We start from the raw sequence: 15,695 nt of genomic DNA on the forward strand, positions 1-15,695 counted from the left end.
AACACACACAAAGCAAATGGCATCGTCTGTCGACTAGTCACAGAAACACACCTGGCGAAGTATGCGTGTACTTTATACACGTGGAAGAAACCGGAACCATGCGTCTTTGTTATTGACAATATGCTTTTGGATATTAAGAAAAATGGCCGACTTCTGCAGCATTATGCTTTGATGATCGGAAGAGACCATCCAATCACAGCCCCCGAATTCCCCCACGTGTTCATCAGAATAGCTATAACGTCGTGTCTCAATGTGACCCTGATGAATACTGTGTACGTGGGCAATGTTTGGACTTAATACGCGATAAAACAGCCAGCCGTGATGGGGCTGAGTCGTTTCAATCCTGATGAACAGGACCTTGGGAACTGTTTTAAGATGTAAAAGTTACCCGGTGGAATAAAGTTTAACTTGCTCGGTTGCAAATACATCCGTCCATGAAATGGACATTGGAAACTAGTTTCAGCCGTAAATTTACTCGGATTAACGCTTGAAAATAGATCCTGGTCGGTCTCTTCCATGTCGCCAGATTCGTAAACTGATTCTAGAAAGACGTCAGTGTCTGGGGGATAATTCAAAATGGCGGCGGATGAAGACAGTAGGCCTATATACGGATGAACCTAGATAGTTTTCAAGCCTTCCGATGATGTAATCGACAAAGACAAAAGCCTGTGTGTCACAATAAACTATGCCAGATGTTGAATCTTCTCAATACGTTGTGTTTTTCTTAGTCTGTTATAAAGAAACATTCAGTGTTGGGAAGTGTTCCATACTTGATTCCAGGTTTGTTGAGACGTATCAGGGCTCAATACCCAACCCCAAATACCCGCAGCTCCGATTTAGACTTGTGTTGATATAAATGGACAGTATTATATACCAGTTTGCTTTATTACACACCCGTCAAATTTTAAACCCAGACATTAACTTTGCAAACAGAAATATTGTTATAATTGTTACTACGCACATTGATTCAATATTTCTTTTTGTCTTCCCTCTTCACAAAAAAGTACGTGTACGAAATATGGGGTTTTTTGACAAAAAACAAATGTGAAGTCAAAAAACTATTGGTAATTTATATTCTAAACACTTCCGATTAAGTTGTATAGACTATTGTAGACCATCGCAGGTCGACATGGTACACGGTGTGGCGATTCTCTGCACCATTCGACTTTCTGTTATTCCCCCCCCCCCCCATCCCCGAAAGTGACATGAAACATCCACTCCTGAAACGTGTACGTAATGTATCAATCTTATCTTTAAAATCATCGTGATTGCAGTAGCATCCCAGTTAAGACCCAAACACTCTTCGTTAGAGACCTTGCTTTCAAGGAAGTTCTAATTATAATTTGTGTGGATGTATCCCGGCTTCAAGAATCAGTCTCATTCCTAACATGATTTTCTCAGATTGTGTAGGTCTTGACGTAGGTCCCACTTTGAATAAAGCTTTATTCTGAAAACTATCTTCCGGTTAAGTTAAAGGCCAACAATGGCGCGCGGTAGATGTTGCTCTACTTTCTCGTGCTGGCAACGCTCAATTTAGCTCTGTGGCCTTGTACTATAACAAGGCTTGGTCTCCTCAAGACGGATGTTCGGCTTTAAGACACTCTTGGAGACCACCGTTAGTCTACGTGTTCTGTCCGGACACACGAACTCACAGTGTCTTGCGTTTTACACCATTCATCAATCATCCTGTTACCCCCCCCCCACCAGTGCCGTGAAGGGTCTTCACAGAATACGTGTACTTAGTGTATCGAGTCCACCTTAGTTGAGCTTCTATACAGTAAAACCCTACACTGACGACTCCTCACTGTACAATGTCCTCTCTTAGTGTATCGAGTCCACCTTAGTTCAGCTTCTATACAGTAAAACCCTACACTGACGACTCCTCACTGTACAATGTCCTCTCTTTTAATACCCCGTTTTCTCAGATGTTCTGTTCATACATTCTAAACATAATTGTAATTCAATCAAGTTTGCGTTTTAATGAAACAGATCCTGTGATTGGTCAGAATGCCCCAACTCATTAAAAATTACCGGTCATTAAATATAGGTTACACACTCCGAGTTCTGAATATCGTGCATATTTTCCCTAGGGTCGATTTTCAGGTATTAGGGGGAGACCGGGGCTAGTCCGCCCCCGGGGCACATCCGTCTTTGTCTGTTTATTCTTACGTTTGCCACCTTTTAGTCGTTCACACCATGTGAAAATGGTGTCCCTACTTCCCGCCATATCCTGCAGAAGTTCAGAGGTTGCGCGCCCATATATCGTGAGTACAGATCACAAAAAGTGTTTTTCTTCATTTTTGTAACATGGATGCATAGCGGTTGACTTAGGTTTTGATGCATTACCTCTGAAAACAAATACTTAGTCTTGGTGTCGAGTGAAAGTGCGTTAATTAAGGTCGAGTTCTGACGAAAGTTTTGCTTCTTCCTTCCCATGTTGTGCTCGCTATCTGGCACTAAAGTTGCCTGCCCGTGCGGGGGCAAGTCCGCCTATTTGTCATGGGGCAAGTCCGCCATGAAGAATGTGCAGGTGTGGGAAACAGTCCAGTTTACATCTGCCATAACTGTGACTCTGATGGTGACTCCATCTATTCTCGATGGTAAAGATTGCAGATTCATGTCTAAAAAAGACTGACGCCGATTTGTGTTACATTCTTTCGACATTCTTTTGTAGTTTTGTCATTGGCATTTTTGAACCTAAATATTGAAGGGAATTAAAAAAGCTTTCCCACTGATCGGGTGCTTGTTTGACTGGCTGTGTGTGCGTGCGTGCGTGTGTGTATAAAGCTTGCCCACTACTATTCTTGTACCTACTATGGGATGAGAGCGGCGGACTTGCCCCACCCTGTAGGCGGACTTACCCCGACTTGGGGCAAGTTCGCCTACGTTAGGGTAGGTCTACTTAAAGCAGTATGTACAACAAATGTTCATGCACACATAAAAACTGTCTGCACATTGATATCAGCGACACGTTTGTCTTGATGTAAAATAAAAAATCAGTCTTCTAGTTCATCAAACTCGCCAGTTATGCTACCAAAAGCATAAAAGTAGGCGGACTAGCCCCGGTCTCCCCTACCGAGCCTCTGGCGAGGTAATACCTGTAAATCGACCCGAGGGAAAATATGCACGATATTCAGGACGAGGTGTGTAAGCTGTTTATCCCATTACTCCGACGTTTTCATTAAAAAACCGAACTTGTTGACACAAACTCTGCGAGTGCCTGTTTACTGCTCATCATACCTTCTGCCACCAAAAATCGTGTCATGATATTCATGTGCAAAACGAGTCCCCTTTTGTCTTTTTGTTTCCAGGATTGTGCCGTTGAATGCATTTGATACTGTGCAGTTACCGGCCGGTTTCAGTCGGTTACCCGAGCTGGCATTCGTCAAAACTGCGGAAGACCGCATTCTGATAAGCTTCGCTTCACAGCAAGCGACGGGAGAGAATGATACCCGAAGGGAAGTAACTCATTTTTGACCTGAGTTCAGCGGGATTCGAAAGACCGCGTGTGTGATTTTACAAGCGATGAAGATGATTGCTGAGTTTGTGCTTATTCGAGCCTTTGTGCTTCAGTGTTCAAATTTGTATTACCTACTTCTTCAATCGTCACTTACTGATTTAGGTGAGCCTAACTTTGATGTCTGTCGTTGTCTTAGGCGAGGTATCTGTCTGGGGGAAAACGGCGCACCACTGTCGAGTTGTTTTTATGCGGCAACCAAGGAGCTCTCTATCATACAGTACTCCTTGGCGGCAACGCATGTAGCCTAGTGGTCTCTGTATGTCCAAGATCCGACCTTCTTCGCCACCTTTTATTCTAACAGTATCACCAACTTTGAAAATGGCAATTTCCATGCTGGTCAACTTGAGCCGAAGATACTACCGTAAAGTACCTTGTAAGCGCCCACCCCCCCCCCCCCCCCCCCCCCCTGTGCACCAATTCCGACCCAAAGTAGGGGGTGGGCGCTTACTAGGTACTACACCCTATGCACGAGCAGTTTTTTAGTAAGAAATGTGAACTTTGATCACTTCGTAATCATATCTTCTTTCTTTTTTTCATCTTCCATTGTTTTTCAATGTGGATTGACGCCCTCCCAAAGTCTAATTGAAGCCCTCCGTCGCTTCGCTCCGTCGGGCTTCAATTAGCTTTTGTCGGGCGTCAATCCCCGATGAAGACCTCGAAGTTTCAAATGGAAGCATGTTAATGTGTAATTGCAGGGGCTCACATCCACGTCGGACATCGGACATACACGGATATATTTTCCAAATGTCCTATACATTTTTCATGCAAGAGGACATATGTCCTATTGTTTTTGTCACAAAGAGGTCATTGTCCGATTATGCTTTCATTTGATCGGGAAAATGTCAGTACTTTCCAATTTACAGTAGTTTGATTTGCTACGATGTGTCTCTCCAAGCAGACAAAACCATGCTGTTAGTGTACGTTTTGTTGCCAGAAAAAAGGTCCTATTTCATTTTGTTTTTGTTTTTTCGGGACAAATGTCCTATCGCTTTTGCATTGTGTGACAAATGGATTGTACATAATTCAGTATTGGATGGTGTAAACAAATGTGTACAGATTGGCTAGCCATACTTGAAGTAGCACGACTTCACGGCGTGGCCTAGTTCTGTAAGGCGTATTTCCATTGGCTGCTTTGGCCAATAGGAGGAAATGAGGTTAGCTTGGTAGGGTGTGGAAGAGCAGAGTGTGCTTGACATCCAAGGAAGACAGACGTGTTTTGATGTCTCCGCGTTGGGCGTTAACGCTGCTCTCCCGCGAACACTGAAGTCGAACACCGAAAGACTTGTGTGCGGACGAACCATGAGTGGTTCTAGGCTGTAAAAATACAGGTATTTATTGAATTGTATTTTGCTCAGTAATATTGACGGGTGAAATGACTGGGAGAGTCATGTTGTAAATTGGGCTGGAAAAGCGTGAGCCGCTGTGTCAGCCATTTTGAAAAGGAAGGTCGTATGTTCTTTCGGTAATGAAGTTACTTGTAAATGAGCTGGTGTAAATAATATATCCGCATAAGTTAGTGGACGGATAGTTGAACAGTATTGAGAAAGAATAGCAGTATTATTTCGTAGAAAAGTTTAGCTAAGAATTGAGACTTATGGTAGTCTACACTTTTTACGCAGCACCCCGGTCGGAGTGATGGGTGGAACCACTTGACAGCGGGAGAGAGAAAGAGATGGGCATCCCCTCCTTGGCGCTACGAATTGATGTTTGAGAGCGCAGGGTTGTAGCAACGCTGGAGTACTGGGAACTGGGTGGAGCCGCACCCCATAGCCACCACGAGCGGTATTGCGTGGGTGGTATGTATCCCGGGTATGTACCCGTTAAGTTTGTGGAGTCACTGTACGTGTGAACTGCCACCGAAGAAAAATAATTGTGGAGTCACTGAATGTGTGAACTGTCACCGAAGAAACATAATTGTGGAGTCACTGAATGTGTGAACTGCCACCGAAGAAACATAATTGTGGAGTCACTGAAAGTGTGAACTGCCACCGAAGAAACATAATTGTGGAGTCACTGAAAGTGTGAACTGCCACCAAAGAACCATAATCGGCGAGAAGATTGTGTGAGACGTAGACGTCGTCAATTTAAGTATTACGCGACACGTGATGTGCGTAACATGACACTGTAGTAAACAGGAACTGTAAACATTAGCAGAATTGTGTGGATCAGGAACATTCATCTAACGTGAGACAGTTGGTCTCCGACGTGTGTTAAGATATTATTCTTCTTATATATGAATGAGCGTGATCTGTAGAATGCATGAGAAATAACATTTTTGTATTGTTGTGTTGATGATTCATTACAGGTACGAGGGCAAAGGGCATTGAGAGTGTTTAGTCTTTGTGCTTTGTTTGAGTGTGTGTGCGAGTAACAGTAGACAGTAAACAGAGTAGAGCACGCATATTTTCTATACACACACACATACCTGAAATTTCATCCGTAACAATTGTTTAGGACATTTGTCCTATGCCATCTCTCATGGATGTGAGCCCCTGTAATTGAACACATTTTGAACACATTTCTGTAACAATGGACACTTAATGGCATAGTACATAGTTCCACTAGCAAAAGAGACTCGCATTATAAACACACAGTGTTCAAATGAACACTTGTGAACACTATGTGTGTTTTATGTGAACACTAGTGGACACTGTATGTGTTTTATGTGAACACTAGTGGACACTGTGTGTGTTTGAACACTTGTGGACACTGTATGTTTTTTATGTGAACACTAGTGGACACTGTGTGTGTTTTATGTGAACACTGGCGGACACTGTGTGTGTTTTATGTGAACACTAGTGGACACTGTGTGTGATACCTTTGTCACGAGAACTATGTACAATGTCACAAAATGTTCAAAACGTGCCACGGAAATGTGTTCAAACTGTGTTTATTTTTGTTTGGAGTGTAATTCATCACCTTTTTGTTTGGAGTGTAATTCATCACCTTTTTGTTTGGAGTGTAATTCATCACCGCTTACAGAATCCGGATCATTTAAGACCTCACTTTGAGAGAAGTTGGGCAATCCAAATGTCACAAACCGGACAAACAGGTGCCATTGTGTGGAAGGCAAAACAGGGACTTCGCAGAGCTTTGATACAGTCCTGTGAGGTTACCCTCATGGAAATTCGGGCTGCTTTATCACTGGGGGAAGCGAGCTGGCATACAGTACGCTACGACGCTATCCACTTTGTTTCCTGCATGCTTGCGTGTTTTCATGTTTCCAAGCCCTGAGACTTTTACTGTAAACTTGGGTTCTTTATCGTGCGCATGCGTGCACACGGGGGTGTTCGGACACCGAGGAGAGATATGTACAAAGTTGACTCTGGGAAAGAATTCATTCGCCGAACGTGGGGATCGACTCCACGCCGATACTGAGCGACAACTAGTTTTGAAGCCAGCGCTGTTACAGACAGAGCTGTCTTCCAGCCGTGTCAGCCACACTTAGCAAGAACAAGACCATGGACTCGGGGGTGGTTGGTTGGCAGGTTCCACTGTATTGTTGGCTCAGGTTCAGTCTCGGAGGACGAGAGACAGATAGCAGAGTCTCCTCCGTGGCCTGACCCCCTCAATCTGAAGGTTACCCGAGAAAGCTTTCAGCCCGTGGAGTATCGGATAAAGCTCATCACAGCGCCCTCTCCGCGGCGCGTTTCTTGCCGTCGTTATGTAGTGTCGAGATCACGTCAAGTGCAAATCCTTGACGACGGCTATCTCGCGAAGGACTTAAGTGGGCAGTTATTGGTGAGAAAGTTCAAGTTTGGTACAAAAGTAGAGTTTCAAAGTGTGTTGTGCATGCGGTGTGCATGTGGAATTGGAATGACGAATAGTTCAACACCATCGACTGACTCCCCAGTCTCAAACCGATCTTGTACTCCCGGAAAATGTTTCACTGGGCAGACTTGTTGTTGTTTTTGCCCATCACAGACGAGGTAATGTGGCCGACCTGAGAAACTGAGAGGCCTTGCTGTGGAGCTGAATTACTGGATTTGCCGTAATGTTGACCTATCATTAACTGCCAATATTACATCGGTCCGATCAACAACACACACACACACACACACACACACACACACACACACACACACACACACACACACACTCACACACTCACACACACACATACACACACACTCACACATACACACACACACCCACACACACACACACACACACACACACACACACACACACACACACACACACACACAAACACTACTCTTCTAAGATAAAAGGAAATATCGAATGTCCAGAGGGTCAAGATTGAGCTATAATCTTGTTCACAGATAACAGACCACAAACGAATGGAAGGCTAAAAGGTTCGCTGAACATTCGTCATGAATAATTCTTGGACTACAATGCGTCTACGTAACTGTAGGGAAACCCTGCTCTCCATAATAGAAACAAATATTGCTATTTCATATGTTACGTGGATTTCCATTGGTCAATTGGGCAAAACTGAGCTCAGTGCAAAAATGATATCGACGACATTTCCGTCGATATCAGTTTTGATATCGACGACCTCTTTATTGCTTCCCCACTTCAAAAACAAAAACACCTAAATTTAAAAACATACAAATATATATGAAAATGTAATGATCCCAGAATTTAGTTGAGCAAGTGACTAAAGACTTTTTGAAAGAAAAGACATTTTGAAATACTGAAAAGTACAAGAAAAGAGTGAACAAAAAGAAATGATAATCAGTAAATACAAAATGTCCAGAGAATTAGCAATATATCTAACATTGACTGACTGTGTGATGATATCTTCTGCTATTGGTCTGTTTCGACAGTGATATCAAAATCTCGACCTCCGGTCTCGATTTTGATATCACTGTCTCAACAGACCATAGCAGAAGATATCATCACACAGTCCGTCAATATTGGGTAGAATACAGTTAGCCTCTAAGTGTAGAATACTGTTAACCTCTAAGTGTTGAATACAGTTAGCCTCTAAGTGTAGAATACTGTTAACCTCTAAGTGTTGAATACAGTTAGCCTCTAAGTGTTGAATACAGTTAGCCTCTAAGTGTTGAATACAGTTAACCTCTAAGTGTTGAATACAGTTAGCCTCTAAGTGTTGAATACTATCAGTCTCACGGGTTAGCCTCTAAGTGTTGAATACAGTTAGCCTCTAAGTGTTGAATACAGTTAGCCTCTAAGTGTTGAATACGGTTAGCCTCTAAGTGTTGAATACAGTTAGCCTCTAAGTGTTGAATACAGTTAGCCTCTAAGTGTTGAATACAGTTAGCCTCTAAGTGTTGAATACAGTTAGCCTCTAAGTGTTGAATACGGTTAGCCTCTAAGTGTTGAATACTATCAGTCCCATGGGCTTCATTGTCTTGCGTTTAGTCACACTAAGTCCCTGACCAAGAGATCAATAAAACTGAATAGGGGAGATAGACATAATAACGCATGTACGTTTTATATTGTTGAAATACAAAACATTGTCCTCCAGTAAGAAGCAAATTACATATAAATCCCTGGCAAAATTTAAACACAATTTGTTTTATTTTGAAGTTCTCATACAGCAACCTTTCTTATAGTATAATTTGTATAAAACTTTTCGTACGAACGGAAACATGCACTTGTGTACGAACTGAATCATGGCGTACGAACAGAATCTGCATGTTTTCAAAAGACAAGTGATTGTACAACAGCCATGGGTTTCTATAAACTTCTGTTCAAGCGAAATTTCATAACAGGCAATGGTTTTGGTGATCATGTGCAAATCAGGGGTCAGATTTGATAACAGAGCGAGAAAAAACAAGAGAATGTTAAAAATAATCAGGCAATTCTGCCACGTTTAGCCCGCGTGTGTTATCATGAGGATTACTAGCACCTTGGTACTTATCGTACACATAGCCCAAACAATTAGCTACCTAATTCTTGCGATGTCACAAAAGTGCGCTGCCCACACTACTTACCGCCACGGTTTTTTCCCCAAGCAAGTGCCGTAAATGAGGCTGTATGAACATGTTGTATTCGGCAAAAAAAGAGACGAATGGACAGGAACAAATATTGAAAATTCGAAGCCTTCTCGATCATTGCGAATGCGGACGTATTACGAACGTTGCGAGTGGCCTTGCGAGTGTTGCGAGTGCTTGTAAACATTTTACGAATAAAGCGATTATGCAATTCGCATTGTTCGTAATACTGCTCTTACACTGTGCCGAATTTCCCTTGCGAATAGAATTCGCCAATAACTCGTAATGATCGGGACATGGTCGCAAGACATTCGTAAGTGTTCCTAACCATTCGCCCCCATTCGTCTCTTGTTGCGAATATTAGCAACATGCTTCTAATATTCGCAAGGAAGGCATATTCGTAAGCCATTCGTAATCATCGTAAAGGTATTCGTAGCGCTCGCAAGGCATTCGCAATGATCGGCACACATTCGCAAGCACTCGCAACCATTCGTAAGACATTCGCAAGCACTCGCAACCATTCGTAAGACATTCGCAAGAAATGTGTATATGGAAAGGTTATAATTATTAGGCCCAAAAAAGAGACGAATGGACAGGAACAATATTGGCCATTCGAAGCCTTACGAATCCTTGCGAATGTCTTACGAATGGTTGCGAGTGCTTGCGAATGTCTACCGATCATTGCAAATGCATACGAATCCATATTCGCAAGGATATTCGGCACAGTGTAAGACAGGCATAACGAATGTTTGTGAATGCCTTGCGAGCGTTACGAATACATTGCGATGTTGACGAATGTTCGCAATAATATTCGGCACAGCGTAAGACAGGCATAACGAATGGTTGCGAATGCCTTGCGAGCGTTACGAATACATTGCGATGATTACAAATGTCTTGCGAATACTTACGAGTACGTTGGGAAAAAGTGACTTCCTTGTGAATATTAGGAACATGTTGCTATGTTCGAAACAAGAGACGAATGGTAGCGAATGGTTAAGAACATTTACGAATGTCTTGCGACCATGTCCCGATCATTGCGAATTATTGGAAAATTTTATTCGCAAGGGTAATTCGGCACAGTGTAAGAGTAGCATAACCAGATTAGTTCTTTCTTCAACAATATTTCGGCAGCGACAAACTGCCTTCTTCAGGATGGTATGAAGAAAGTACGGAATGCCAGTATCTGTTTCGTGCTCGGTCTATATTGAAACGTTCCAATCGCTAACGTGTTTTTGTGTTTTGATTATTGACTTGTTGTTGGACCCTGAGCAAAGCAGTTCATCTAAGGAGGAAGAGGGGTACTAACTTTATGTGAAAAGGGAATTACTGTGTTGCTGTTGGGTAAACCGTACAGTCTGAAAACTATACCTTAGTTTTTGTCCACTCTGTCATTCTTCTTAATTTGGATTATATTGTTGTGTTAAACTGATTGACTGTGTTTGTGGTGATTTGTGCATATGATGTTGTTACCTTCTTGTCTGCCATGTGTTTATTTATTTTTGATGGTATGTTTGTTTGTGAAGATACCACTATAAGCTGTAGGCTTGTTGTTGTTGTTTACCTATTTAAAATATATGTCAATGTCATGAATATGTAAACAGTAGGCTTCATAACGTATTGTTCAAACCAAACTACACTTTTCTGACACAAAGGACGCGTTAATTTGTTGTCCATTCACTTAAAGTGTTAAATAACGGCTATGTATTACGCCATATACTGCGCCAATGAGGATCTACTAAGGTGAATAAAGAAAATGTTTCTATGCTCAGAAAATGCGATGTTCATGAGAGAGAGAGATAGAAGAAATCAGAAATTGTTTACTGAGAGAGAGAGAGAGAGAGAGAGAGAGAGAGAGAGAGAGAGAGAGAGAGAGAGAGAGAGAGAGAGAGAGAGAGAGAGAGAGAGAGAGAGAGAGAGAGAGAGAGAGAGAGAGAGAGAGAGAGAGAGAGAGAGAGAGAGAGAGAGAGAGAGAGAGAGATAAACCAAAAATGAATAGATCATAATTCAACGGTACACAAGTCAGTAATAGCACAAAAGCATCACTTGTTTTCTTGCAAATCCAACACTCTGATGTCGACACTTCAGAAAGCCCACTACAATGACCCTGTTGACGATTCACGAATCATATTGAGGAATAGAAAGTTGTGTCGTAAAGAAATACGCATTTACTCAGATCGCAAAGTCACCAGCGCAGAAAGAAACGTGTCTCCTGCTGCATTTGGAGTCACAATATCACTGATATTTGACAGCACACACAAAAACGCGGTGCATGGTTTATTCTTTTCCTTGTCGTTCGCTGTTAGATCGTCAGTCCGGACTGCAGGGCAAAACGTGCTGTCCTCTCCAAGTCCTCTCTGGGGCCGTATAGCTTCTTTTGTAGCGCTGTCTCCTCTGGCCAGATGGTGTCCCTCAGAGCACTGTGGTATGGACAAGCCTGCAGGATGTGCTCTGCTGTCTGACGCTTGCCACACGGACATAAGGGGGAGGGAACCATGCAAAAAATGGTTTATTCAAACATTAATAGTACCCAAGTTCAGTACTCGAGTTCGTGGGATATCAAATCAAATAGTACAATGTTACAGAGGGTAAATTTACATAGTGCAATATCATATTTGATTGTATCCCTTTTATGTTTTATGTTTTATGTGTGTCGTCCTATACAATTGTTGTTATAATCGTTTACAGGCAGGCAGGGTGTGCCGAAGAAAAATTTCCATTTTTATGTAATATTTTAATGGACAATAAAGTGCTGTTATTGTTATTGTTATTGTTATGAATGCGTGCCCACGGACACGGGCCTCCAAGCAAACTAATCTACTCCGGTTTGATTTTTTTACATTTTGCAAACACATTTGCATGCGATACTTTCTATTTATACTAAACGAAGCCATATAGAGACTGCATCTCAGGAAGTATGTGTCCTCATTAGATGATATTTTCTATATATATATATATATACCACACGAAGCCATAGAGACTGCCTGCCAGGAAGTATCTGTCGTCATTAGATGATATTTTCTATATATATATATACCACACGAAGCCATAGAGACTGCCTGCCAGGAAGTATCTGTCGTCATTAGATGATACTTCTATCTATCTATATATATATACGACTTGTGTCTGTCTGTCTGTCTGTCTGTCTGTCTGTCTGTCTGTCTGTCTGTCTGTCTGTCTGTCTGTCTGTCTGTCTGTGTGTGTGTGTGTCCGCGATGCCAAGCCAAAGTTCTCGGTGGATCTTTTTCAAATTTGAAGACCGTATTCAGCTACACCCCGGACACAACCTCATCGATGATATATTTCAACACGTGCTCTCAGCGCGCAGCGCTGAACCGATTTTGGTTTTTCGCGCGCAGCGCTGAACCGATTTTGGTTTTTCTCTCGATCCATTCCCAGTAACTCTGCCTTATCTTCTCTAGTGTTTTCAGCCGCGTTTGTCTCCCTTCCTCCGTGCGGTGCGCCGGCCGGGTCGCCGGCGCAGACGGGTATTCGGCTCAACTTCTTCCCGGCGCAGCCGTACCCGGCGAAGCGGGTATTCATCTAGTGCTATATATACCACACAAAGCCACACAGACTGCAAGACAGGAAGTATGTTCCTCATTGGATGATACGTGTTATGTATACCACACGAAGCCATAGAGACTGCATGCCAGGAAGTATGTTCCTCATTGGATACTTTCTATATATACCACACGAAGTCATAGAGACTGCATGCCAGGAAGTATGTTCCTCATTAGATGATAACTTCTATATACACCACACGAAGCCATAGAGACTGCATGCCAGGAAGTATGTGTCCTCATAAGATAATTATTTCTATATATACCACACGAAGCCATATGGACTGCATTCCATGAAGTATGTGTCCTCATTAGATAATACTTTCTATCTATACCACACGAAGCCATAGAGACTGCATGCCAGGAAGTATGTGTCCTCATTAGATAATACTTTCTATATATACCACACGAAGCCATTAAGCCTGCATGCCAGGAAGTATGTTCTTCATTAGATCAGTAAGACGTTCTATATATATACCACATAAAGCCTGCATGCCAGGAAGTATGTTCTTCATTAGATCAGTAAGACGTTCTATATATACCACACGAAGCCATAAAGCCTGTATGCCAGGAAGTATGTTCTTCATTAGATCAGTAAGACGTTCTATATATATACCACATAAAGCCTGCATGCCAGGAAGTATGTTCCTCATTAGATAAGACTTTCTTATATATCCCACACGAAGCCATAACGCATGCAAGACAGGAAGTATCTGTCCTTGTTAGCTGCAATGGCGCTAATTATACGCAGGGTTCATTGAGAGTCTTCTCACAAGCTAATAAGCTGGATATTCAATATTCCCGAGCGTAGGAATCACTGGGGAGTTTCCGTCGACTGTTAGACACTATCGTGCTGTTCGTAGGGCTCGTTGTAAATACAAATCAGTACGTTGTAATCAACTTAGGCACATCAATTGATGCACACTCATTACTTGTATCCCCCAGGCCCGAGAGACATTTTTCATTACTTTATTGTCCGATGGGAAATTCGGGTCGCTTCCTGCCAGTGGGAAGCTAGCAGCAACAAGAGTGACACTACCCATGTTTGTGCGTGTAATCAGCCACCTGCACTTATGGCAGAATGGCCGAGATCTTTTAATTGCCACAGTTGTAACACAGGGTTGTAACACAGGGTTGTAACACCGGGTTGTGACACAGGGTTGTAACATAGGGTTGTAACACAGGGTTGTAACACAGGGTTGTAACACAGGGTTGTGACACAGGGTTGTAACACAGGGTTGTAACACAGGGTTGTAACACAGGGTTGTAACACAGGGTTGTGACACAGGGTTGTAACACAGGGTTGTAACACAGGGTTGTGACACATGGTTGTGACACAGGGTTGTAACACAGGGTTGTAACACAGGGTTGTAACACAGGGTTGTAACACAGGGTTGTGACACAGGGTTGTGACACAGGGTTGTAACACAGGGTTGTGACACAGGGTTGTGACACAGAGTTGTGACACAGGGTTGTGACACAGGGTTGTAACACAGGGTTGTAACACAGGGTTGTAACACAGGGTTGTGACACAGGGTTGTGACACAGGGTTGTAACACAGGGTTGTAACACAGGGTTGTAACACAGGGTTGTGACACAGGGTTGTGACACAGGGTTGTGACACAGGGATGGGACATGGATACCGTCTCTGAGTCTGCACATAAAGTTCCCGGATTTAAATACATACTTACAAAAATGTCACGTACGTTACTGTCCTGGTGTAGTACTTACGAAAATAAGTTCATGAAAACATAATTACAAAAGTGCAGAAAAATAATGTTAAAACCTTGTTTTGTATTGGATGGCGTTGTAAGATCACAAACATGCGCACTATCGCCATCAATCCAGTGTAGCTCCGCTCCCTTCAAAACGTGTATTGCACCTTCTAAAAGAACACAAAAAATATCTGCATGTGTATAACAAAAAGAATGCTGAAAATAAAAACCTGTTATATGAGTTGAAAGGCCAATTATTCCGCTACCATATTCAGCAAACAGATTGATTTTACATGAATTTCTTATCCTAAACAGTCAGTTGTATTCACCGATCTTGTCTAACAATGAGTCAGTTGTATTCACCTATCGTGTCTAACAATGAGTCAGTTGTATTCACCTATCGTGTCTAACAATGAGTCAGTTGTATTCACCTATCGTGTCTAACAATGAGTCAGTTGTGTTCACCTATCGTGTCTAACAATGAGTCAGTTGTATTCACCTATCGTGTCTAACAATGAGTCAGTTGTGTTCACCTATCTTGTCTAACAATGAGTCAGTTGTATTCACCTGTCGTGTCTAACAATGAGTCAGTTGTGTTCACCTATCTTGTCTAACAATGAGTCAGTTGTGTTCACCTGTCTTGTCTAACAATGAGTCAGTTGTATTCACCTATCGTGTCTAACAATGAGTCAGTTGTGTTCACCTATCGTGTCTAACAATGAGTCAGTTGTATTCACCTATCGTGTCTAACAATGAGTCAGTTGTGTTCACCTATCTTGTCTAACAATGAGTCAGTTGTATTCACCTGTCGTGTCTAACAATGAGTCAGTTGTGTTCACCTATCTTGTCTAACAATGAGTCAGTTGTGTTCACCTGTCTTGTCTAACAATGAGTCAGTTGTGTTCACCTGTCGTGTCTAACAATGAGTCAGTTGTGTTCACCTGTCGTGTCTAACAATGAGTCAGTTGTGTTCACC

General features: G+C 42.4%; 1 protein-coding gene and 1 long non-coding RNA gene across 2 annotated transcripts; one reads left to right on the top strand and one right to left on the bottom strand.

Annotated features, from left to right (window-relative positions):
- Positions 1-4,689: 4,689 nt before the first annotated feature.
- On the top strand, positions 4,690-5,887 carry LOC138958854 (uncharacterized). The gene is made up of 3 exons (XR_011453533.1): positions 4,690-4,848; positions 5,140-5,359; positions 5,497-5,887. It is a non-coding gene; the product is annotated as an uncharacterized lncRNA (long non-coding RNA).
- Positions 5,888-14,099: 8,212 nt separating this feature from the next.
- On the bottom strand, positions 14,100-14,666 carry LOC138958241 (uncharacterized). Its single transcript, XM_070329352.1, has one exon. It carries the CDS (start codon positions 14,664-14,666, stop codon positions 14,100-14,102), a length of 567 nt encoding a protein of 188 aa, XP_070185453.1.
- Between the last annotated feature and the right edge of the window lie 1,029 nt (positions 14,667-15,695).

This window comes from Littorina saxatilis, linkage group LG1, assembly GCF_037325665.1.
Source record: "Littorina saxatilis isolate snail1 linkage group LG1, US_GU_Lsax_2.0, whole genome shotgun sequence".
Classification (NCBI taxonomy): Eukaryota; Metazoa; Mollusca; class Gastropoda; order Littorinimorpha; family Littorinidae; genus Littorina; species Littorina saxatilis.